The sequence below is a fragment of the Pongo abelii genome, chromosome X, assembly GCF_028885655.2.
Source record: "Pongo abelii isolate AG06213 chromosome X, NHGRI_mPonAbe1-v2.0_pri, whole genome shotgun sequence".
NCBI classification, from domain to species: Eukaryota; Metazoa; Chordata; class Mammalia; order Primates; family Hominidae; genus Pongo; species Pongo abelii.
Window position 1 is genome coordinate 76,205,833 of NC_072008.2, and position 26,261 is coordinate 76,232,093.

A 26,261-nucleotide genomic window follows, 5' to 3' on the forward strand; every position below is an offset into this window, starting at 1 on the left:
TTTGGCTGTTAGTTTATATTATTTGTGTATATGCTGAGGGAACACTCACGTAGGAATGTTGGAAAGTTGCAACTTTGAGATGTCAAGAGCGTAGTTTGTTCGATTAGTGAATCGGACTGGAAACTTCTAGGTAGCAGTTTGAGAGAGCAAAGTTGTGGCTGTTAGTTTTTATTATTTGTGTATTCCCTAGGGAAAACTCATGTAGGACTGTCGGAAAGTAGTACCTTTGAGATGTCAAGCATGTAGTTCAGTTAGTGAATCATGTACTAGAAGTGATTTGGGATGGGATGAAAAGATACAGGTGTAGTTCAGTTAGTAAATCATGGACTAGAAGTTATCTGGGGTGGGATGAAAGGTCTAGTTAAGAACTTCATTAGAACATTCATCACCTTAAAGAAGAAAACTGAATACTTGTCTGTAGGAAAGGTGAATCTTCAGGGAGAGCAACTCAAGTGATTTTTGTTTTATTCTCAGAAATTCCTGATGAGAAGGAAGAGGCCACCTCTAACTCCCCCTCCAAGGAGAGTAAGAAGGAATCATCTCTGAAGAAGAGTCGAATTCTCTTAGGGAAAACAGGAGTCATCAAGGAGGAACCACAGCAGGTGTGTGAAGAAAAAAGGGGCTTGGTGTTTAGAAGAACAAAGAAAGGTAATAGAGAAGGATAGTCTGACCAAGATTTGTTTATCTATCATTAGAACATGTCTCAGCCAGAAGTGAAAGATCCATGGAATCTCTCCAATGATGAGTATTATTATCCCAAGCAACAGGGTCTTCGAGGCACCTTTGGAGGGAATATTATCCAGGTACAAATAGTATCTTTTCTGTGGTAGAGGAGAACCCCATGGCTTTGTTCTGACGGAGGATATGGGAAAATCTTGCTTAGGATGGAATTAGCTAATTTTAACCCTTCTATTTCCTGTTTTAGCATTCAATTCCTGCTGTGGAATTACGGCAGCCCTTCTTTCCCACCCACATGGGGCCCATCAAACTCCGGCAGTTCCATCGCCCACCTCTGAAAAAGTACTCATTTGGTGCACTCTCTCAGCCAGGTCCCCACTCAGTCCAACCTTTGCTAAAGCACATCAAAAAAAAGGCCAAGGTATAATTGAATTCTGGTTAGAAAACAGCTATAAAGGATATTGGGGTATAAATTAAGGGAATGTACCAGGTATCAGATTGTATCAGGGAATTGGTTATTTTCTCAGATGTGATAGAATGTTATTTTGGTTATTTAGGAGAATGTCTTTATTGTTAGGTGATGCATGTGAAAATATTTAAAGGTGAGGTGTCAGAATGACTGCATCTTTCAAAAACTGTCCAGCAAAGTCTATAGAAAGGTAAAGATTTAAAAAAATGGCAAAATATAAACAGCGACGTGGGATAATAAGTGTTCATAGTACAGTCGTCCTTAGATATCTCTGGGAGATTGGTTCTAGGACCTTCTCTGGATACCAAAATCTTTAGATGTTCCAGTTTCTGATAAAATAGCATAATATTTGCACATAACCTATGCACATCCTCTCCTATAGTTTAAATCACCTCTAGATTACTTATAGTACCTACTCCAATGTAAATGCTATGCGAATAGCTGTTACACTGTTATTGTTTAGGGAATAATGACAAGAAAAGTCTATACCTGTTCAGCACAGATGCACTTGTATTTTCTGAATATTTTCTATCTATGGTTGGTTGAAATCACAGATGCAGAACCCATACGTGGATATGGGGGGCTGACTGTACTATTCTTTGAACTTTACAGTATGTTTGAAAATTTTCATTATGAAATTGAAAAATAGGTAAAATCTTTTTGGTGTGTTTGTCTCAGATTGAACAACGTCATTGTGTGTAGTAGTTGTCCTGTCAGGAGCTAGATGGTATTTTCTTTGTTCTGGACAGATGAGAGAACAAGAGAGGCAAGCTTCAGGTGGTGGAGAGATGTTTTTTATGCGCACACCTCAGGACCTCACAGGCAAAGATGGTGATCTTATTCTTGCAGAATATAGTGAGGAAAATGGACCCTTAATGATGCAGGTTGGCATGGCAACCAAGATAAAGAACTATTATAAACGGGTGAGTCTCTGCTCAGAAAATTTTTTTCCATACATAATTCTGCTTATGCTTCCATAAACTTTTATGTACAAACTTTTTGTTATTAACATAGCTGTAGTGAGACAAACTGCAAACTTACATACAAATTTTTTGTTATTAACGTAGCTGTAGTTAGAGGTCTACTGGTAATCTGTGAACATATACCATAAATTTCTTGGGAGAAAGGAGTGGTACCTTTTTTTGTAGTTATAACATGTTGAACATCTCAAATCTCAAAATTCGAAATCAAAATCCAAAACTTTTTTTTTTTTTTGAGACTGAATCTTGCTCTTTTGCCAGGCTGGAGTGCAGTGGCATGATCTCCACTCACTGCAACCTCCACCTCCCGGGTTCAGGCAATTCTCCTGCCTCAGCCTCCTGAGTAGCTGGGACTACAGGTGTGTGCCACCACACCCAGCTAATTTTTGTATTTTTAGTAGAGACAGGGTTTCACCATGTTGGCCAGGATGGTCTCGATCTCTTAACCTCGTGATCTGCCTGTCTTGGCCTTCCAAAGTGCTGAGATACAGGCGTGAGCCACCATACCCGGCCAATCCTAAACTTTTTGAGCACTATCATGATACTCAAATGCTCATTGGAGCATTTTGGATTTCCAGATTTGGGATGCCCAATTGGTAAGTATAATGCAACTATTCCAAAATCCAAAACACTTCTGGTCACAAGCATTTTGGATGAGGGATACTCAACCTGTATTAGTAAAGTGCTATGCTCATATTGTGTAGGATTACTGATATATTCTAAATAACTGGATCTTCTGTATTCCTTATAGAAACCTGGAAAAGATCCTGGAGCACCAGATTGTAAATATGGGGAAACTGTTTACTGCCATACATCTCCTTTCCTGGGCTCTCTCCATCCTGGCCAATTGCTGCAAGTGAGGAATTCTTTCCTGTTTTTACTGTTAACTAAGGAAATTGATAAATGAGGAACCAGTCAGCTCAGAAAGAACTATTATAATTCTAGTTGATTAAGATGCTTTAATTTCAAGTACAAAGAAAATAAGTATAATCCAAAAATGTTTTAAAGAAATCTTTTTCTTAAAACTGGCTGTGAATTGTGTTATTCTTAGGTTAAATGTAAAATAGGTTTTTAAAAATACACACTGGTAAGCTCAGTAACATTTGGGAAGCATAAGGAAGTCAACCTAGGATGAATTTACTATAATTTATGAATGTTTAATTTTTGCGTATAAAATTGATAACAATTTGATCACATTAGCTGTGGTTATTGTGAATATTGAACCACACCTGAACTGTGCCATCTACAGTCCTCAGCCATAGTGAAATGCTTTTTTTTTTCCTCCTTTGTTGTAGTGGGTGTAAGGAGGCTCTCTTGTAACAGCTTTTATATATTCAAGGGGGGAATTATGATGGTCCACAAATGATGTGGAAAATCTCTAGCACTCTCCCATCTTGTTTTTTTTTCTCCATTTCATTTCTCTTGGCAATCTTAACCATTTGTCCTACTCTTATACCTAGTTTATTCTGCTGTTGTTATTGTTTATTCTCCTAAAGCATCTGCAAAGCTCAGTTTTTTTTTTTATCCTTTATATTCATAGTCTATTGCCAACCAGATGTTTAGTATCATCTTTGTATTGTTCTTCTCCTTTCCCTGGAACTTTCTGTTGAGGTTTTCTACCAATTCAGCCTCTTCTTTTGTGGCTACTTTTGTAGTCTCTTAAAGATCTTTTTCTGGCCGAGTGTGGTGGCTCACGCCTGTAGTCCTAGCACTTTGGGAGGCCGAGGTGGGCGAATCACCTGAGGTCAGCAGTTCAAGACCAGTCTGACCAACATGGAGAAACTCTGCCTCTACTCAAATACAAAATTAGCCGAGAGTGGTGGCACATGCCTGTAATCGCAGCTACTCGGGAGGCTGAGGCAGGAGAAACACTTGAACCCGGGAGGTGGAGGTTGCAGTGAGCCGAGATCGCGCCATTGCACTCCAGCCTGGGCAACAAGAGCGAAACTCCATCTCAAAAAAGAAAAAAAAGATCTTTTTCTGTATTCTTCTGTAATTCTTTTTCTGCCTATATTTCACATTAAGAATTTTCTTTCCACACTCAGTGATGGTCTTCCCTCTTTCTGTGTACTCTTCTGATTTTCGGGGAAGGCTTTCCTTAGACTCAGGCTTCTTGTGACAGTTGATCCCTATCTTGCCTCTACTTAAACTAGCTCAGATGTTTCTGTTCAGCTGTCCTGTGTCCTACTGTCTTGTGTTTCCCTTTTTTTTTTTCCAGCCTATTCTGTCTAGCACTCTTTCTGCCTCATTGGTTGTTTTATGATTTATTTGTTTGGAGACAGAGTCTGGCTCTGTGACCCAGGCTGGAGTGCAGTGGCATGATCTTGGCTCACTGCAACTTCTGCCTCCTGGGCTCAAGCCATCCTCCTACCTCAGCCTCCCAAGTACATGGGACAACAGGCGCACGCCACCCCATCCAGCTAATTATTGTATTTTCTGTAGAGATGGGGTTTTGTCATGTTGCCAAGGCTGGTCTTGAACTCCTGAGGTCAAGTGATCTACCTGCCTCGGCCTCCCAAAGTGCTGAGATTACAGGCATGAGCCATTGTGCCCGACGTTGTTTTATTTTTTAATTAGTTTACTAATTTATTAAACAAATGTTGCTCTCACACCTTGTGTGTCAGGCTACACTGGGGTCTAGGGTAGTAGTATAGTACTTGGTACATTATGAAGTGATTTTCATATGTAATCTTCGTAGCAGTCCTGTGAGGTATAGGCATTTTTAAGTATCTCTGTTTTGTAGATGAGGAAAACTAAACTTAGACATGTTAAATAGCTTAAATAGACATGTTAAATCATATAGGTAATGGCAGAGCTAGCATCATCTGAATTCACATCCTGTATTTTCTCCCCTACTGACTCTGAAAGATAGTGGATGAAAAATTGTTCAGTCACATTTGATAATCCATATTTTAATTTATTTGTATTACTGGATAGACCTTAGATGGCGTAATTAAGATGGAGAGCAATAAGCTTGATTTTTCTTTCTCAGCAGTTGACTGAATTTCCTAGGGCTACTCTGTATATAATTTTTGTGTTTTTACTTTTGTTAGGCATTTGAGAACAACCTTTTTCGTGCTCCAATTTATCTTCATAAGATGCCAGAAACTGATTTCTTGATCATTCGGACAAGACAGGGTTACTATATTCGGGAATTAGTGGATATTTTTGTGGTTGGCCAGCAGTGTCCCTTGTTTGAAGTTCCTGGGCCTAACTCCAAAAGGGCCAATACGCATATTCGAGACTTTCTACAGGTAAGAATGGGAGGATAGGGAGGGGGTTGGGTTGTATATAGAAAGGGGATGTTGGGGCCGGGCACGGTGGCTCACGGCTATAATCCCAGCACTTTGGGAGGCCGAGGCGAATGGATCACTTGAGGTCAGGAGTTCGAGACCAGCCTGACCATCATGGTGAAACCCTGTCTCTACTAAAAATACAAAAATTAGCTGGGCGTGGTGGCTCACGCCTGTAATCCCAGCACTTTGGAAGGCTGAGGTGGGCGGATCACCTGAGGTTGGGAGTTTGAGACCAGCCTGACCAACATGGAGAAACCCCGTCTCTACTAAAAATACAAAATTAGCCAGGCGTGGTGGCACATGTCTGTAATCCCAGCTACTCGGGAGGCTGAGGCAGGAGAATCGCTTGAACCCAGGAGGCGGAGGTTGCAGTGAGCTGAGATCGCACCATTGCACTCCAGCCTGGGCAACAAGAGTGAAACTCAGTCTGAAAAAAAAAAAGAAAATTTAGCCAGGCATGGTGGCGCATGCCTATGGTCCCAGCTATTCTGGAGGCTGAGGCAGGGAAATCACTGGAGCCCGGGAGGCAGAGGTTGCAGTGAGCTGAGATCAAGGCACTGCACTCTACTCTGGGTGACAGAGCGAGACTCCGTCTTAGAAAATGTAGGGTGTGTGGGTTTGGGAGCACATCAGGAAAGATGAAAATACATTAGAGCTTAGCAAAGGAAGAGACCCTAGGGAGGACTTTTATCCTTTTCTTTGCCAAATAAAATACACTTGGTTTGTTGGGCAGGTTTTTATTTACCGCCTTTTCTGGAAAAGTAAAGATCGGCCACGGAGGATACGAATGGAAGATATAAAAAAAGCCTTTCCTTCCCATTCAGAAAGCAGCATCCGGAAGAGGCTAAAGCTCTGCGCTGACTTCAAACGCACAGGTCATCTGTTGTGACTAGTTATTTGTCTGCCTTTTTCCAAGAAAAGAATTTTGATGGCTTTGAGTTAAAGGATAAGCATATAGTTAATAAAATAGAAATTGATGGCTGTTGAAAGGAGGTAGCAGATCTTCTAACACTCTGGTTGCTTTTTTGAATTTGGCTGCCAGGAAGTTTAATGTGATTGTTGGATATCTTCTATGAGTTGTAGGAAACTTAGCAGCTGGGGTTTTCTTGGCCAGTCATGCCAACTGTGGCTAGGCCTGTTACAGTTTTGGTTTGCTGTCCCTGTTGCTGTCAATAAATATCAGGGCCTTTGGAATTCAGAATGGTCTCATTCTCTATGTATATGTCTTTTCCAGGGATGGACTCAAACTGGTGGGTGCTTAAGTCTGATTTTCGTTTACCAACGGAAGAAGAGATCAGAGCTATGGTGTCACCAGAGCAGTGCTGTGCTTATTATAGCATGATAGCTGCAGAGCAACGACTGAAGGTGAACACCTTCCTCTTAGACACCACTTATGCCTGTGGTTTTTTGTTTTTTTTTTCTCCCCCCCAGAGAGATGAGAGAGAAGATTCTCTCTCTCACTGGCTTAGGGAGGATGGTTACTAGATTATTACCAATTACTAAAAAGTTCAATTTGTATAAAGTACTTCTGTGTACATCAGTTCTGGAGAAAAACTACAGTGTAGCTAAGTATCAGTGGGAAGGCATAATGAGGAACTTTGGGCATATTGTTTTGCTTTGAAAATGGTGACTGGGTGACTTTAATCTCTTCTTTGCAAGATAAGCATATAAGCAGGGAAAGTACTTGTCAGCCTCTCAGGCAGAGATGATGATGGTGCTGAATGTGTGGTTTAGAGAAGCACAGAATTCTTATAAGGCCAAAAGAGAAAAGGTCCAACTGAGGTGTGACAGCACAGCTCTGTCCCACTGAGTTAATGAGACTCAGTTATTGAGCATCTCTGTACAGCTTGCTTATGGGCTGTAACTATCTCTATATCAGCTAGTAAGCTCCTTGGCATATGGTAATGTATCTTCTCATAGCTTAAGGATGTGCCATGGTGTTAGATATAGTGAATACTTTATGGAATCCATCTATGCAAAATAGGCTTTGGTATTCTGTACTTGTATTCAGTAAAAAAAACTTGTGCTTTGTGTTTTTTAACTGACTGATTTATGCATGGATCTGTCCTCTTCCAGGATGCTGGCTATGGTGAGAAATCCTTTTTCGCTCCGGAAGAAGAAAATGAGGAAGATTTCCAGATGAAGATTGATGATGAAGTAAGGCTTTATACTAGTTTGTATTAGTCATTAATACATCTCATTTATCCTTTTAAAAGAGACAGCTTTATTGAGATAACAGACAGTAAACTGTATACGTTTAAAGTATACTGTTTGATGTTCTCGCTTTATTCATGCCAGAAAAAATGATGTGATATGTCAAATATTATATTTTATATGATATGGGTTTGTTTTTTTTTGTTTTGTTTTTTGACAGAATCTTGCTCTGTCACCCAGGCTGGAGTGCAGTGGTGGCGTGACCTTGGCTCACTGCAACCTTCACCTACCGGGTTCCTGCGATTCTCGCGATTCTCGCCATTCTCTTGCCTCAGCCTCCCGAGTAGCTGAAATTACAGTTGCACACCACCATGCCCAGCTAATTTTTTGTATTTTTAGTAGAGATGGGGTTTCACCATGTTGGCCAGACTGGTCTCGAGCTCCTGACCTCAAGTGATCCTCGTGCCTTGGCCTCCCAAAGGGCTGGGATTACAGGCATGAGCCACTGCGCCTGGCAGGATTTTCATTTCTTCTAGAAAAAAGACTTTGACCTGATTTATAAGACTCCACGTGATTTGGGCCTTGCATATTAATCTGACCTCCTTTCATCTCCTGTTGCTGCCTGTCTTACATTCTAAGCTCCAACTATACTGAAGTTCATTCAGTTTCCTAAATTTCTCTCCCCTTCCAGAATTTTGCAACTGTTATGTCCTCTGCTGAGATATTTTTTCTCCACTCCTCTGCCATTTGACTCTCATTTACAAGTTATTTTCTCTGGGAAGCTTTCCTGGACTTTTCTCCTCATTCCACCCTGGATTTCAATTGGATGATGATTCTCCTTTCATTATGTACATATAGTACCCCTTTACTTTTTTTTTCCCAAGATAGGGTCTTGCTCTATTACCCAGGCTGTACCGTAGTGAGATCACAACTCACTGTAGCCTTGAACTCCTGAGCTCAAGCAGTCCTTCTATCTCAGCCTCCCGAGTAGCTGGGACAACAAGCACACACCACCACACCCAGCTAATAGTTTCAATTTTTTGTCGAAATGGGGTCTCACGGCCGGGTGCGGTGGCTCATGCCTGTAATCCCAACACTTTGGGAGGCCGAGGCGGGCAGATCACCTGAGGTCAGGAGTTCGAGACCAGCCTGGCCAACATGGTGAAACCCTGACTCTACTAAAAATACAAAATGAGCCGGGCGTGGTGGCATGCGCCTGTAATCCCAGCTACTTGGGAGGCTGAGGCAGAAGAATCACTTGAACCTGAGAGGTGGAGGTTGCAGGGAGTCGAGACCACGCCATTGTAGTCCAGCCTGGACTAAAAGAACGAATCCTCATCTCAAAAAAAAAAAAAAAAAAAGAAATGGGATCTTACTGTGTTGCCCCGGCTGATTGTGAACTCCTAGGCTCAAATGATCGTCCTGCCTTGGCCTTCTAAAGTGTTGGGATTATAGGCATGAGCCACTGTGCCTGGCCTCTACTTTCTTCCCATGGCACTGATCACATAGTACTGAACTTGGTTGGCTGTTTTTCCCTCACTAACTTGAGGTTCATGAAAAAGTCGTATGGAGTAGTGTGTAGTTGGTATTCAATAAATATTTGTTAAATGAATTAAGTGATTATAAAATGAAGCAGAAAATGAGGCCACACAGAGTGAGTAAAGAATCATTGTACTACTCTCTTGAGGTTGGAATGAAAAATGAGTGGATATCTAAGAATTTCAGAAATTAAGAATTCTATTGAGGCCAGGCGCAGTGGCTCAGGCCTGTAATCTTAGCATTTGGGGAGGCCAAGGTGGGAGGGTTACTTGAGGCCAAGGGTTCAAGACCAACCTGGCTAACATAGTGAGACCCTGTCTCTAAAAAAGGAAAACAATTTTTTAAAAATTAAAAATAAAAAAAGAATTCTGTTGAATGGTTTTCAAGATTGAGTCTTAGAGAATTGGCCATTTTCTTGCTGATCACATATACTCTTTTTTTTTTTTTTTTTTTTTTTTTTGAGACAGAGTCTCACTCTGTCTCCCAGGCTGGAGTGCAGTGGTGCAGTCTCTGCTGACTGCAACCTCTGCCTGCTGGGTTCAAGCCATTCTCGTGCCTCAGCCTTCTGAGTAGTTGGGACTATAGATGTGTGCCACCATGCCTGGCTGATTTTTGTATTTTTAGTAGAGATGGGGTTTCACCATGTTGGCCAGGCTGGTCTTGAACTCCTGGCCTCAAGAGATCTGCCCGCCTCAGCCTCCCAGAGTGTTGGGATTACAGGTGTGAGTTACCACACCTGGCCTCATGTACTCCTGACTGGTCTGTGTGGGTAGGCACATTCACCCCTTGGCTTAATTCTTTAAGAATTTTGCAGGGGTTGGTAAACACTGTTCAGGGTCCCAGGAGAGGACAGACCTTTTTGACCAAACCAGTGACAGAAATAGAATGGACTTTGGCTTAGTGTCACTGGAAAAGGGGGCCAATGCTTTGAAAGCAAGCATGTCAATTATTTCGAGAAAATAGGTTTCATTCTAAAACAGCTGTTTGAGCAATTGGACAATCAAATGTAGTCATTAGTCTAATTTTGAGCATCATGAGGGTGAGGGAAACACTGTCCTTAAGAATGCTTATTGAAGCCCAAGGGATAAGGGGCTGAAGGGATACCACTGCTCTTTATTTTTCTCCTTATCCTGCCTGAGCTCTTGACCTCTATTTAATATCATGTTGTAAGTATTGTACCATAGGATAGAAGAGAACTGAGTACTAGGTAGCTATATTTAACTGTTGATTTTTGTGGACAGTTTAAGAAAGCATGAACCCACAAAAATTAAACATTAGAAAAAAAGAACATGAAAATAGTTTGTAATTATTCTACTCTTGTAGATATTGGCTAGACATAGAACAAATGTTTCGCACTGCCCTGAGAATCTTTTTCTTTATCTCAGGTTCGCACTGCTCCTTGGAACACCACAAGGGCCTTCATTGCTGCCATGAAGGGCAAGTGTCTGCTAGAGGTGACTGGGGTGGCAGATCCCACGGGGTGTGGTGAAGGATTCTCCTATGTGAAGATTCCAAACAAACCAACACAGCAGAAGGTGAGATTGTGTTTATTTCTAGAATGAGAAAGTCAAGGGAGAAAGAAATGGGTGAGTGGAGGACTTGGAATGTAGTTAAGGTAGCAGAATGACTTAGATGCCAACTTATAAGGAATTCAGGTTTTTAGGATTCTCACTTTTTTTTGTTTGAGGTAGGATGATAAAGAACCACAGCCAGTGAAGAAGACAGTGACAGGAACAGATGCAGACCTTCGTCGCCTTTCCCTGAAAAATGCCAAGCAACTTCTACGTAAATTTGGTGTGCCTGAGGAAGAGGTGAGTGTGGAAATGGAAAATTTAGAGTATACTAGGGGCTTTGTATAGAGATGGAATTGCTAGGAGGCAGATGTAAAGAACTATCTGGGGAACTTTGTATTGTAGGGTATAGTAAGCTAAGTCTTAGATATTGTTTTAGGAGTTATCTTTCTATATAATCTGCTTTGGGATGATTTTTCTTTTTTGGTCTAACTAATTGTGTACATTGACTTGTCCTTTGAAATCCCTGAATGATTTGTGTGTGTGTGTGTGTGTGTATGTATATATATATATATACATATATATATATACATATATACATATATATATATATATATTTGTGTGTGGTTATTTGTCTCGTAGATTAAAAAGTTGTCCCGCTGGGAAGTGATTGATGTGGTGCGCACAATGTCAACAGAACAGGCTCGTTCTGGAGAGGGGCCCATGAGTAAATTTGCCCGTGGATCAAGGTTTTCTGTGGCTGAGCATCAAGAGCGTTACAAAGAGGAATGTCAGCGCATCTTTGACTTACAGAACAAGTGGGTCGTTTTAGTGCTGCAGAAAATCCAAGCTGGAAAGGGGAGGAGTTCCAGGCACTATTTCATAATAAAGAGGAGGTCACCTAAAAGTTTGACTATCTAGGTAGTCAGATATCTGACATGTCAGGGTAGTATATGTTTGTAATCCCACCACCAGATTACCTATTCCCTTCAACCCAACTTGGCAAAATTTTTGAATGGAAGGAGACGCTAGTCTTGTGTTCTAGGTTCCATGACAACTCTTATGGCCTACTTGGGCCTAACAAACAGCACAATGGTAGCAGGTGACAGGTAGGGTTTTTTTCTAAAGGTTTAGTTGTGAGAGGACGTTAATACACTATTAAAAATGACCAGTGTGCTGATTTATTTTTCAAGTTGTCTCCAGGAATTCTGAAAGAGTTACTACAATTTTTCAAACTTATCTTGTTGACCAAATGTCTAGGAAAACTTTGTAAAGCTTTTCTGTTAAGGGCCCCATGTCTTAGTGGATTTTGAGTATGCTTTTTTAAGGTTGATTTCCCAATTTTTTACTTTTGCCTGCAACCATATTTCTTTAGCTCTTTCTGCACGTTGCTTTTTCTCTTTTTAGGGTTCTGTCATCAACTGAAGTCTTATCAACTGACACAGACAGCAGCTCAGCTGAAGATAGTGACTTTGAAGAAATGGGAAAGAACATTGAGAACATGTTGCAGAACAAGAAAACCAGCTCTCAGCTGTCACGTGAACGGGAGGAACAGGAGCGGAAGGAACTACAGCGAATGCTACTGGGTGAGGATCGTGGCTTCACAGACAGATAAAAAAGAGAAGGATTAAAAAAGGAGCCTACGTAACTGCAGACTGTAATTGAGGGAGATCTGGAGGCAGAAGATGTAAGGGATGCATGTAGAAAAGTCTGTGAATGAAGTAGAAAGCTTTTTACAAACTGGACTCTAGGATTGTCTGTGGAGGACAAATTGCAGAGATGATGCCACTCCACTACTGCCTCTGTCTGTATCAGGTGCCTGGCCAAGCCTGGGCTATTAGTGCTGTACTTCAAATGAGCTTTTTGTGCATTTATCCTAGAGGGTAAGAGTTTTTAATACAGAATTTGTAAATGAATTTAGGGAGTTATCTTTGAAACTTCTGAAATTACATGTAAAATATGCAAATGTGCATTTTATTATTTTTTTGTTTTGGAGACAGGTTTTCATTCTGTCACCCAGGCTGGAGTGCACTGGTGTGATCTTAGCTTACTGCAGCCCCTGCCTCCCAAGCTCAAATGATCCTCCTGCCTCAGCCTCCTGAGTAGCTGGGACTATAGGTGCATGCCACCATGCCTGGCTAATTTTTGTATTTTGTATTCCTCCTGCCTCAGCCTTCTGAGTAGCTGGGACTATAGGTGCATGCCACCATGTCTGGCTAATTTTTGTATTTTGTAGAAAATGTTGCCCAGGATGGTCTCGAACTCCTGAGCTCAAAGTGATCCGCCTGCCTCAGCCTCCCAAAGTGTTGGCATTACAGGCGTGAGCCACTGCGCCTGGCCTTAAATGTGCATTTTCTGAGAACATTCATGGCTTTCAGAAGACTCTCAGAAGGAGTCTTAGACCCTGAAAAGAGTTTTAAAATTGTAGAAATTGAGGGTGGGAATAATAAAGACCTGAATTGGGTTGGGATATGGAGGGCATTAAGGATGAAAATCAAGGCAACCTTAAGATTTCACTCTGGGATTACTAGAAAGATGTTGGTACCATTGATTTTAAAGTAGTGAATTTCAAGGTCTGACATGCTGGCTCATGCCTGTAATGCTAGCACTTCGGCAGGTCGAAGTGAGAGGATCACATGAGCCCAGGAGTTTGAGACTAGCTTGGGCAACATGGTGAAACCCTGTTTCTACAGAAAATACAAAAATTAGATGTGGTAGCAGGCACCTATAATTCCAACTACTCTGGAGGCTGAGGTGGGAGGATCGCTTGAGCCTGGGAGGCAGAGGTTGCAGTGAGCTGAGATTGCGCCACTGCACTCCAGCCTGGGTGACAGGGTGAGACCCTGTCTCAAAAGAAGTTAGGAAGGGAATGTGTATATGTGGAGTTTGAGGTCCCTTTGACACCCTTGAAGTATACATGTTAAAGAGGCAGTTGAAAACTTGGATGTACATACTGCGAGAGAGGATAAAGGCTGATGAAGATTTATATGACTTCTCAGTCACAGTAGTCTTCCCTTTGTTTCCTCTTTTCTGTAAAAGTTTTGTGTAATTTCATTGTTTTGGGTCCTTTGTAAAAATGTGATATAGCCCTTCCACCAATGTGGTCATCTGTGTTTTCTAGTGTAGTCCTGGAACACAGTATCTATATCATTTGGGAATTAGAAATGTGGAATCTCAGGCCTCACTCCACATCTACTAAATTAGAACCTACATTTGCAGCCAGGTGCGGTGGCTCACGTCTGTAATCCCAGCACTTTGGGAGGCCGAGGCGGGCGGATCACCTGAGGTCAGGAGTTTAAGACCATCCTGGCCAACATGGTGAAACCCCATCTCTACAAAAATTAGCTGGGCATGATGGTGGGTGCCTGTAATCCCAGCTACTTGGGAGGCTGAGGCAGGAGAATTGCTTGAACCCGGGAAGCAGAGGTTGCAGTGAGCTGAGAGTAAGCCATTGAACTTTACCCTGGGCGACAGAGTGAAACTCCGTCTCAAAAAAAAAAGATAACCTACATTTGAACAAGATTCCCAGGTGATTCCTATTCATATTAATGTTTGAGAAGCATATGTTAGGCTTTAAGACTCGAAACTTGTTTTTGTAGTGCCATTTTTCCCCGAGTTGCGTGCTTGGGTACTTTTTTTTTTTTTGAAACAGGACCTCATTCTGTTGCCCAGGCTGGAGGGCAGTGGTGCAACCATGGCTTGTTTACTGCAGCCTCAACCTCCTGGGCCGAAGGGATCCTCCCACCTCAGCCTCCTGAGTAGCTGGGACCACAGGTGTGTACCACCACACCTGGCTAGTTAAATTTGTAGAGACAGTGTCTTCTTTGTTGACCAGGCTGGTCTCAAACTCCTGGGCTCAAGCAATCCTCCCACCTTAGCCTCCCCAAATGCTGGGATTATAGGCATGAGCCACTGTACTCGGCCTTGTGTGCTTTTATCTGTAATGTGATCATCACCCACTTCCTACTTGGTCTTTTCTCTTGCACTGTTGTTCAGAGGAATCTGCTTCTCTGTCTCCTATAGCAAACATGTAGTTCTTTGAGGTTCTTTCAGAACTTTTTGTACTTACAAAAGTTGAGAAATTGGCCAGGCGTGTGGCTTAGGCCTGTAATCCCAGCATGTTGGAAGGCCAAGGCGGGCCTATCTCTTGAGCCCAGGAGTTAGAGACCAGCCTAGGCAACGTGACAAGACCCCGTCTCTACAAAAATTTAGCTGGGTGTAGTGGTACACATCTGTAGTCCCAGCTCCTCAGGAAGCTGAGCTAGGAGGATGGATTGAGCCTGGGAGGTGGAGGTTGCAGTGAGCCGAGATTGCACCATTGTACTCCAGCCTGGGCAACAGAGCGAGAGAGATCCTGTCTCAAAAAAAAAAAAAAAAAAAAAAAAAAAAGTGGGGAAATTGGCAGTGCCTAAAATGAAGTCAGGAAAGGACAAATCAGCATATTCTTGGGGCTGATGATGACTTTGATGCTTTTTGTAGAACCATAGTTTTGTGGCATGTTGAGCTTTGATAGCTCCACTCAACCCCAAGAAAATGATCATTTGGGAGATTAGGGGAACGTTTGGAAATCTTTTCTACCTACCTTGCAGCAGCAGGCTCAGCAGCATCCGGAAACAATCACAGAGATGATGACACAGCTTCCGTGACTAGCCTTAACTCTTCTGCCACTGGACGCTGTCTCAAGATTTATCGCACGTTTCGAGATGAAGAGGGGAAAGAGTATGTTCGCTGTGAGACAGTCCGAAAACCAGCTGTCATTGATGCCTATGTGCGCATACGGACTACAAAAGATGAGGAATTCATGTGAGTTTGATTTACCACTTCCTTTTTTTTCTTTGAGGACAGAGTCTTGCTCTGTGGCCCAGGCTGGAGTGCAGCGGCGTGATCTTGGCTCATTGCAACCTCCATCTCTCGGGTTCAAGTGATTCTCGTGCCTCAACTTCCAGAGTAGCTGGGATTACAGACATGCACCACCATGCCCAGCTAATTTTTGTATTTTTAGTAGAGATGGGGTTTTGCCATGTTGACCAGGCTGGTGTTGAACTCCTGGGCTCTAGCAATCTGCCTGCATCAGCCTTCCAAAGTGCTGGGATTACAGGCATGAACCACAGCACCTGGCCTGATTCACCGCTTTCGAGTGTGATAGGGAGAATAATAATAATAATGGTGGGGAATGGTGATTGGGGTAGGTGCTTGAGTTTTAGTGACAGCATTCTTCACAGTTATTTCTAGAACTCTGCTGTAATTGAGAACTATCTTGCCTTTAGATTGGGTTTGAATAGAGCCAAATTACAGGGAAAATTCTATTCGGTATTTGCCACAAGATGAAGGCATGTCTTGTTCCATTTTGGTCCTTTGCATTTTGATTGGTTGGTTTGCAAAAATCTTGGAGATTACTGGCTGGGTGCACGCCTGTAATCCCAGCACTTGGGGAGGCTGAGGCGGGCGGATCACGAGGTCAGGAGTTCGAGACCAGCCTGACCAACATGGTGAAACCCTGTCTCTACTGAAAGTACAAAAATTAGCTGGATGTGGTGGCATGCACCTGTAATTCCAGCTACTTGGGAGGCTGAGGCAGGAGAATCGCTTGAACCTGGGAGGCAGAGGTTGCAGTGAGCCAAGATCTTGCCACTGCACTCCAGCCTGGGCGACAGAGGGAGACTCCGTCTCAAGAAAAAAAAAAACCTTGGAGATTACTCAGAACTTACTCTAAGAGAGTTACCTCTGCAAATGGAGGACTGACTAGGGAGGGAGATGGGAATGGCATGTAGCCCCTTTTATCTTAGCCTGGCTGAATTGATTTAGTCCTGAGATGTTAGCTATCACGATAGTCTTCTTGGTTAAGGTTTGCTTATGGTCCTGTGATTTTTCTTCCTCTGCTGCCCACATTGTTCAGTCGAAAATTTGCCCTTTTTGATGAACAACATCGAGAAGAGATGCGAAAAGAACGGCGGAGGATTCAAGAGCAACTGAGGCGGCTTAAGCGGAACCAGGAAAAGGAGAAGCTTAAGGGTCCTCCTGAGAAGAAGCCCAAGAAAATGAAGGAGCGTCCTGACCTAAAAGTAAGTATAATGTGGTGTGATTACAGCTAATGGAGCAAAGGAAGAATGTATACCTTTTCCTTTAGCTTTTGACATCCTCTTTTGATATCCTCCTTTACTGGGAATGAGGGAAGTATATTGTGGAAAGCTGGTTTGAATTGATGTGACTACTTGGGGGTGTTCTCAATACTAATGTGAGTGGTATTGACAGTTCCACACCAAATCTGGTGCTGTTGTTCTCTCTCTTTTTTTTTAGACAGGGTCTAGCTCTGTTGCCCAGGCTGGAGTGCACTGGCATGATCTCGGCTCACTGCAGCCTCTGCCTCCTGGGCTCAAGCCATCCTCCTACCTCTGCTTCCCAAGTAGCTGGGACTAGAGGCACGTGCCACCACACCCAGAAAATTTTTGTATTTTTTGTAGAGACGGGGTTTTGCCATGTTGCCCAGGCTAGTCTCAAACTCCTGAGCTCAAGTGATCCTCCCACTTTGGCTTCCCAAAGTGCTGGGATTGCAGGCGTGAGCCACCATGCCTGGCTTGTCATTTATTCTTTTTTTTTTTTTTTTTTGAGACAGAGTCTCACTCTATTGCCCAGGCTGGAGTGCAATGGTGCAATCTCAGCTCATTGCAACCTCTGCCTCCTGGGTTCAAGCGATTTTCCTGCCAGAGCCTCTCGAATAGCTGGGATTACAGATGTCTGCCACCATGCCTGGCTAATTTTTTGTATTTTTAGTAGAGACAAGGTTTCACCATTTTGGCCAGGTTGGTCTCGAACTCCTGACCTGGTGATCTACCAGCCTCCACCTCCCAAAGTGCTGGGATTACAGGCTTTTTTTTTTTTTTTTTTTTTTTGAGACAGAGTCTCACTCTGTTACCCAGGCTGGAGTGCAATGGTGCAATCTCAGCTCATTGCAACCTCCACCTCCTAGGTTCCAGTGATTCTTGTGCCTCAGCCTCCCGAGTAGCTGTGCTGCCAGGCATGTGCTACCACGCCCAGCTAATTTTTTTTTGAGACGGAGTTTCGCTCTTGTTGCTCAGGCTGGAGTGCAGTGGCGCCATCTTGGCTCCCTGCAACCTCCACCTTCCCGTTTCAAGCGACTCTCCTGCCTCAGCCTCCCGAGTAGCTGGGATTACAGGCGCCCGCCACCATGCCAGCTAATTTTTGTATTTTTAGTAGAGACGGGGTTTCACCATGTTGGCCAGGCTGGACTTGAACTCCTGACCTCAGGTGATCTGCCCACCTCGGCCTCCCAAAGTGCTGGGATTACAGGCATGAGCCATCATGCCTGGCCTTATTCTTTATCTGAAATATTTTCTAGGAGTTGAGATAGGTTTGGTAGGTTTTTGTTTGTTTGGTTTTTTTAGAGACAGAGTCTTGCTTTATCGCTCAGGCTGGAGTGCAATGGTGTGATCTCCGGTTACTGCAACCTCCGCCTTCCGTGTTGAAGAGATTTTCGTGCCTCAGCCTCCCGAGTACCTGGGATTACAGGCGTGCACCACCATGCCCGGCTAATTTTTTGTATTTTTAGTAAAGATGGGGTTTTACTATGTTGGCCAGGCTGATCTCGAACTCCTGGCTTCAAGTGATCCTCCCACCTTGGCCTCCCAAAGTTCTGGGATTACACGCATGAGCCACTGCTCTTGGCCCAAGTTTGCTAGGTTTTTTAACATGTACTTTCATGTCTCTTGTCTGTGTGTATATATTTTTAAATATGTACCTTTAAAATATTGTACATATTAAAAGAAGCAACAAAAGTAAAACATACAAGTTGTTTTCCATAACTTAGGATCACAGATACTACTGTGATTGTAATAAGCATCCTAAGATGAGGCAGTTGTGGTACAGTGGAAAGAGCCACGAGCTTGGAAATGGAAGATCTGAATTCAGGTTCTGTTTCTGCCATTTAATAGGTCTGTGACCTTAACCTCTCCAAACTTGTTTTCTCTAATATAAAATGATATGTCCACAGTGTTGTTGTATTAAATGATATAATTCAGGGGAAGCACTTTATAAACTATAAAATATTCAACAAATGAAACTGTTCCTAACGCATACTGAGGTCATTAAGTGTTTTAATGTTCCTTTTTGTATGTGGCATTAGATAAGTGTGATACAGTATTGGCCCCATTTTACAGATGAAACTGAGGTCTAGAATACCAGAGCTAGTCATTTGCAAAACTGAGATGGAGACTTGGTGTTATCGAACCTTTTTCTTGTTTTGACTAGAGAATGGGAATACACCCAGCAGGCTGATTATGCTGCTGAATGTAGATGGGCTTCCAACAGCTTGTCTCTTGCATATTTAATATTTTCATAGTTTACAGCTTAAATTGGGAGTGGAAATCTTCTCTTTTTTCTTCTTACCTGATTTTTAAAGCAATGTTTAGTCTCTGGATTTCATTTTTTTTCCATGTGTCATTTCCATACATGCAGTTTTGTCTAGTGGCTTCTGGTTGATCAGTGCATAACAATTCTATTAGAGCAAAAGTTCCGAAGCTGACTTTGTTTTTCCTGTCTTGTATGTACAGTTGAGCTTTGAACAACATGGGTTTGAACTGCATGGTTCCACTTATGTGTGGATCGTGGTATGTGGAGCCTGTGTATGTGGAGGGCTGGCTTTTTGTATATATGGGCTTCACTATGTGTGGATTTTGGTATACTTGGGGGTCCTGGAACCAATCCCCTGCATATACTGAGGGATGACTTTATTTCTTACCTGCTTATCTCTGATATGTGTTTCAGCCTACTTACCTCTGACGTGTTTGATACTTTTCCTTTTGCAGCTGAAATGTGGGGCATGTGGTGCCATTGGACACATGAGGACTAACAAATTCTGCCCCCTCTATTATCAAACAAATGCGCCGCCTTCCAACCCTGTTGCCATGACAGAAGAACAGGAGGAGGAGTTGGAAAAGACAGTCATTCATAATGACAATGAAGAACTTATCAAGGTTGAAGGGACCAAAATTGTCTTGGGGAAACAGCTAATTGAGAGGTAAGAGATACCAGGCAGGAAGTGCTATGGAACAGATTTATTTGAGGTTGGTTATATTGGTGGCTGGCAGGGGTAGGTGTGATGTGTTCTCTGAAGTGGAACTGAAGGAACAGGAATTTTGATGGCGTTTCCTCAGTTATTGTTGCCAGTAATGAAAATTATAGCACTCATTAGGTTGTACCACTTGTTTTGGAGCATACTGCCTAACTTCTGAGTCTGTTTCCTTAGTTACAAAATAAAACCACCTTTACCAGGATAGTTAAGAAGATAAAATGAGACGGACTACAAAGCATACAGTACAGTGCCTGACATACAGTAGATGTCAGTTATCTCTTCTTGTTCTACTTCTAGACACTTATAATATTTGCAAGGTCCCTAATCTTGTTGTGTTTTTTTTTGAGACAAAGTCTTGCTCTGTTGCCCAGGCTGGAGTACAGTGGCTCACTGCCACCTCTGCCTCCTGGGTTCGAGCGATTCTCATGCCTTAGCCTCCCGAGTAGCTGGGATTACAAGCGCATGCCACCACGCCCGGCTAATTTTTGTATTTTTGTAGAGATGGGGTTTCATTACATTGGCCAGGCTGGACTCGAACTCCTGAGCTCAAGTGATCCGCCTGCCTAGGCCTCCCAGAGTGCTGGGATTACAGGCATGCTGGGATTACCATGCCCGGCCTAATTTTTGTATTTTTAGTAGAGACAGGGTTTCACCATGTTGGCCATGCTGGTCTCAAACTCTTGTCCTCAAGTGATTCTCCCACCTCGGCCTCCCCAAGCGTTGGGATTACAGGCGTGAGCCATCACTCCCGGCCTCGTAGTGTTCTAATAAAGGACCATCCCAAAAGATGGATGAGACATAGAAACTGTGCTTATACTTGTGTCTTGCCCTCAGAGAGTTTAATAGATAATAAAATGGAGAAGTTGTAAAGTTCTTTCCCCTAACTTTTTAGTTTGAAAATGGCAAACCTACAGAAAAGTTGAAAGAATATAGTATATAATTCCTCTAAATTCACTAATCGTTAACATTTTGTCACATTTGCTTCATCTTTATATACCTAAAACTTTTTTTTTTCCTAAATCATTTGGAACTAAGTTGCAGGCATCATATTTCACTCCTAAGAAAGTTAACATTAATGTAATAATATATAATATTCAGATCTCATTTAGTCTTCCCCAGTTGTCTCAGTGTCTTTTATTGCTTCCGTCCCCAGTTCTGGATTCAATCCCAGTTCAAACATTAAATATATTTTGAATCTTTCTTAATCTAGAATGATTTTCCTTACCTTTTATGTTTTTCTTTTCTTTTCTTTCCTTTCTTTTTTTTTTTTGAGATAGGATCTGGTTCTGTTACCCAGGCTGGAGTGCAGGGGCATGATCTCAGCTCACTGCAACCTGCGCCTCCCAGGTTTAAGTTATCCTCTCACCTCAGCATCCAGAGTAGTTGGGACTACAGGTGTGCAGTACCACACCTGGCTAATTTTTGTATTTTTTGTAGAGACAGGATTTTGCCATGTTGCCCAGGCTGGTCTCAATCTCCTGGGCTCAAGCAATCCTCCTGCCTCAGCTTCCCAAAGTGCTGTGACTACAGGCATCAGCCACTGCACCCAGCCCCATTTATGTTTTTCATGACATTGAATTTTTTGAAGATTCCAGGCCAGTTGCCTCAAAATATTCCATATTCTGGAATTGTCTGTTCTCTCATTGATCAGATTCCAATTATATGTTGTTGGCAAGACATTTAATGTCATATTTAGGTGATATACTTACTATACTATATCAGCAAGCACATAATAACAAATTTTCCCACTGTTTTGATCATCTTGTTACAGTGGTGATCCTCAGATCCTATAATAAAGTATGTTTTTTCTTTGTAATTAACATGTTGATGAATATCCTGTTCCCTGACAATCTTTTAATAGTTTTAGCATCGGTTGATGACCATTGCTTTATTCAGTTATTTCAGTGGGGGTTCCAAAATGGTAATTTTTCTAATTCTAGCATTTCTTCAACATTAGCTAACATTTTTCTATAAAAAAGAGCTTTCTACTCTCCCTTTCCAAGTATTACTATGGATTCTGAAATTCTTTCCTTTGGAAATTTAATGTTTTATAATTCCTAACGTTATTAATTTTGATGCTCACATAGTGTCCCAAATTTGACTCCCTCAAGCCAGATCCTGTGGTTTTTTGTCTTTTTTTTTTTTTAATGACCCTGTAAATATTTGAGAACTTCCTTGCTTTCTGGCACAAGATGTTTTTGTTTTTGTTTTTTTTCTCGAGACAGAGTCTTGCTCCTTTGCCCAGGCTGGAGTGCGATGGCGCAATCTCGGCTCACTGAAACCTTTGCCTCCCGGGTTCAAGGGATTCTCCTGCCTCAGCCTCCCGAGTAGCTGGGACTATAGGCACGTGCCACCACACCCGGCTAATTTTGTATTTTTAGTAGAGACAGTGTTTCTCCATGTTGGTCAGGCTGGTCTCGAACTCCCAACCTCAGGTGATCTGCCTGCTTCCACCTCCCAAAGTGCTGAGATTATAGGCATGAGCTACCACGCTCAGCTGGTATACATATATTTTAAATTACAACTTTATACTGATACCTCCAATTTAGTTTATAGATCTTTTTTCTCATCTTCCCTTATTTCATATTTGTATCCATTCACAAGAAATAACTTAATTTCTGTATATATTTACTTAGAAATCAATATATTTATTGAGAAATTTGCTCTGTCCTATGATATGTACAAAATAGTTTCAGAATTACTATAATAATACCACTACCACCAACAAACCCATAAAGTAGGTTCAAGATGTTTTTCATAGTTTATTTTTCTTGGACTACATGCCACTGAGGTATAGTTAGGTTATTCCAAACATTTTTTTTTTTTTTTTTTTTGAGACAGAGTCTTGCTCTGTCGCCCAGGCTGGAGTGCAATGGCACAATCCCAGCTCACTGCAACCTCCGCCTCCCAGGTTCAAGAGATTCTCTTGCCTCAGCCTCCTGAGTAGCTGGGATTACAGGTGCCCGCCACCACGCCCAGCTAAGTTTTTTGTATTTTTAATAGAGACGGGATTTCACCAGGTTACCAGGCTGGTCTCGAACCCCTGACCTCAGGTGATCCACCTGCCTCGGCCTCCCAAAGTGCTGGGATTACAGGCGTGAGCCACCACGCCCGGCCTTCCAAACATATTTGAATCACTTCTTTTTTTGTGTGTAATTTAAGAAATCAATTTGATACAGTTACAGTCATTTATTTCTGTTTGTTTTCAGTTTTGGGTTCCTTTTCCCATCCTTGTTGATTTATTTTATATGCCCAGGCTGGAGTGCAGTGGTGCAATCTCAGTTGACTGCAACCTCTGCCTCCTGGGTTCAAGTCATTCTCCTGCCTTAGTCTCCCAAGTAGCTGGGACTACAGGCGCGTGCTGCCACGCCTGGCTAATTTTTGTATTTTTAGTAGAGATGGGGTTTCACCATGTTGGTCAGGTCTTGAACTCCTGAGCTCAGGCAATCTGCCTGCCTGGGCCTTCCAAAGTGTTGAAATTACAGGCGTGAGCCACCACACCCAGCCTCTATCCTTGTTGATTTAATTATTAATATCTGTAATAGTCATTGTTTTCTGAAACACATTAGAAGAGGAAGATGGGCCAGACGTGGTGGCTCATGCCTATAATCCCAGCACTTTGGGAGGCTGAGGTGGGAGGATCACTTGAGCTCAGGAGTTCGAGACCAGCTTAGGCAATATAGTGAGACCCTGTCTCTGTTACTGAAAAAACAGTTTTTAAATTTAAAAAATGAAGAAGAAAAAATGTGATACCATGGTCCCTTATAGTGGAAAAGAAGAAGGTGAATGAGCTTTAATGATTGAGGGAAGCCCAAACTAGTTTGTTTTCTGTTTTCAAACCAGTTTTTAATTTCTTGTTTCCATTCTGAATGAGGTAGGTTTCCTAGCCTTTTAACATTTAAGATAGAATGTTGGGGCTGGGTTCCATGGCTCACACCTGTAATCCCAGCACTTTGGGATGCCAAGGTGGTTGGATCACCTGAGGTCAGGAGTTCTAGACCCACCTGACCAACATGGCGAGACCCCTTCTCTACTAAAAATACAAAAATTAGCTGTGCGTGATGGTGGGCTTCTGTAATCCCAGCTACTCGGGAGGCTGAGGCAGGAGAATCACTTGAACCTGGGAGGTGGAGGTTGCAGTGAGCTGACATTGCGCCACTGCACTCCAGCCTGGGTGACGAGCGAACTACATCTCAAAAAAAAAAAAAGAATGTTGGAACTGGAAGGATTCTTAAAATTCTTTAGCTTGGTTTCCTTATCTTCCCAATAGGAAACTGAGGTAAAGTTGTGACTTGCCTAGTTATTTATTAACTTGGAGAGCCTATGAGGGCTTGCCTGATCTGAGCCTTAGAAGGTGGATGTCTGGCCTTTGGTTTGGCTTTTTCCTCCCTAGGCTCATGCTTAGGTACCTTGGACTTTTTAAATTATAGTTGCTTTTTTTCCCCTGGGAATTAGAAATAGGGGCTGTATCTTACTAAAGTGTTTTGATTTTAGTGCGGATGAGGTTCGCAGAAAATCTCTGGTTCTCAAGTTTCCTAAACAGCAGCTTCCTCCAAAGAAGAAACGGCGAGTTGGAACCACTGTTCATTGTGACTATTTGAATGTGAGTATGTGCATTGCTTCCTTCTGATTAGGTGGGTTCTCATTGATTCCCCAGCCCTGTATGCCACAGCTCTGACAGCCTTATATTCTCGATTTGCCTTGCCCTGAGAATTATGTGTACTGTTCATTATAAGATTTCTAAAATATGTTTGTCTAGTTAGAGAAAGTAGATTTTTTTTTTTTTTTTTTTTTTGAGACGGAATCTCACTCTGTTGCCCAGGCTGGAGTGCAGTGGCACAGTCTCGGCTCACTGCAACCTCCACCTCCCAGGTTCAAGCAATTCTCCTGCCCCAGCCTCCCAAGTAGCTGGGATTACAGGCACACGCCACCACACCCAGCTAATTTTTGTATTTTTAGTAGAGATGGGGTTTTGCCTTACTGACCAGGCTGGTCTTGAACTCCTGACCTCAGGTAATCCACTCGCTTTGGCCTCCCAAAGTGCTGGGATTACAGTGAGCCACCATGCTCGGCAGATTTTTTTTTTTTTTTTTGAGACAGAGTCTCGCTCTGTTACCCAGGCTGGACTGCAATGGTGTGATCTTGGCTCACTGCCACCTCTGCCTCCCAGGTTCAAGTGATCCTCCCACCTCAGCCTCCTGAGTAGTTCAGATTACAGGCATGTGCCACCACACCCAGCTAATTTTTGTATTTTTAGTAGAGACGGGGCTTCGCCATGTTGCCCAGGCTGGTGTTGAACTCTTGGCCTTAGGTGGTCCGCCCACCTCAGCCTCCCAAAGTGCTGGGATACAGGCGTGAGCTACTGTGCCTGGACAGAATGTGGATTTTTTTTTGGTCTGAGGAAGCATTCTGATTTCATGTTTCTCCTTAGAGACCTCATAAGTCCATCCACCGGCGCCGCACAGACCCTATGGTGACGCTGTCATCCATCTTGGAGTCTATCATCAATGACATGAGAGATCTTCCAAATGTGAGTTTATTGCATTGGATATCTATAGCAGGGATGTCAAGGCCTTTTGTTCTGTCTGTGATTTCCAACAGAGGGCAGTAATCTATACATTTAGGTAACTGGAATGCCTAATTTTTAGGGACTTAGTTTTTTTGTTTGTTATTTTAAGCAGTTTAGTAGAGGAAACAGACCTGCTCCATCTAGAAAGATTCCTTTCAGAGTTGATAGCCAGGTAGATAGGTAAGATGTGAGAGTCTTCAGGAATTGGCTCTGGCAAGTGTTCTTTGCTGATGTATGGTTCTGGCCCTTGTTTGCAGACATACCCTTTCCACACTCCAGTCAATGCAAAGGTTGTAAAGGACTACTACAAAATCATCACTCGGCCAATGGACCTACAAACACTCCGCGAAAACGTGCGTAAACGCCTCTACCCATCTCGGGAAGAGTTCAGAGAGCATCTGGAGCTAATTGTGAAAAATAGTGCAACCTACAATGGTAAGAATCAAATGTTCTGTGATTGCAAAGGTCACTGTTCAGATCCTTATTCCTTGCTGGCCCTAAATTCAGACTAGATTGGACTGAGAGGACTACAGTGTATTTGTGCATTCATTTGTGGGTATGAAAATCAGGTAATGTACATTTTCAGTCATTTAATAAATATCACTTCTTTTTTTTAAGCGGGGGTTGGAGTCTCACTCTGTCGTCCAGGCTGGAGTGCAGTGGCGCAATCTTGGCTCACTGCAACCTCTGCCTCTCGGTTCAAGCCATTCTCCTGCCTCAGCCTCCCGAGTAGCTGGGATTACAGGCACGCGCCACCATGCCTGGCTAATTTTTGTATTTTTAGTAGAGACTGGGTTTCACCATGTTGGTCAGGCTTGTCTTTAACTCCTGACTTCATGATCCACCCACCTCGGCGTCCCAGGATTACAGGTGTGAGCCACTGCGCCCGGCCTAATGTCACTTCTTTTTATTCCCACTGTTTAGTTCTTATATCCTCTGGAGAATTTGGAGTCTATTCGTTGCAATGAAACAGTTCC

At 42.7% G+C, this 26,261-nt stretch overlaps 1 protein-coding gene across 6 annotated transcripts in view; it reads left to right on the forward strand.

The window, feature by feature from the left end:
• Positions 1 to 26,261, forward strand: part of TAF1 (TATA-box binding protein associated factor 1) — a 96,825-nt gene that overhangs the window by 15,856 nt on the left and 54,708 nt on the right. For 4 of the 6 annotated variants that reach the window (XM_024240822.3, XM_024240824.3, XM_024240823.3 and 1 more), the window contains exons 10-28: positions 475 to 602; positions 696 to 803; positions 926 to 1,099; positions 1,897 to 2,070; positions 2,879 to 2,983; positions 5,181 to 5,381; positions 6,157 to 6,298; positions 6,658 to 6,788; positions 7,500 to 7,580; positions 10,502 to 10,651; positions 10,808 to 10,927; positions 11,270 to 11,445; positions 12,035 to 12,213; positions 15,217 to 15,430; positions 16,524 to 16,689; positions 19,450 to 19,661; positions 24,210 to 24,318; positions 25,147 to 25,245; positions 25,542 to 25,719. In XM_024240822.3, the coding sequence (XP_024096590.1) occupies positions 475 to 602; positions 696 to 803; positions 926 to 1,099; positions 1,897 to 2,070; positions 2,879 to 2,983; positions 5,181 to 5,381; positions 6,157 to 6,298; positions 6,658 to 6,788; positions 7,500 to 7,580; positions 10,502 to 10,651; positions 10,808 to 10,927; positions 11,270 to 11,445; positions 12,035 to 12,213; positions 15,217 to 15,430; positions 16,524 to 16,689; positions 19,450 to 19,661; positions 24,210 to 24,318; positions 25,147 to 25,245; positions 25,542 to 25,719 (2,847 nt within the window). The remainder of the gene's footprint in view (positions 1 to 474; positions 603 to 695; positions 804 to 925; positions 1,100 to 1,896; positions 2,071 to 2,878; positions 2,984 to 5,180; positions 5,382 to 6,156; positions 6,299 to 6,657; positions 6,789 to 7,499; positions 7,581 to 10,501; positions 10,652 to 10,807; positions 10,928 to 11,269; positions 11,446 to 12,034; positions 12,214 to 15,216; positions 15,431 to 16,523; positions 16,690 to 19,449; positions 19,662 to 24,209; positions 24,319 to 25,146; positions 25,246 to 25,541; positions 25,720 to 26,261) is intronic. The other 2 variants (XM_024240821.3, XM_063721040.1) reach the window with 1 other exon arrangement.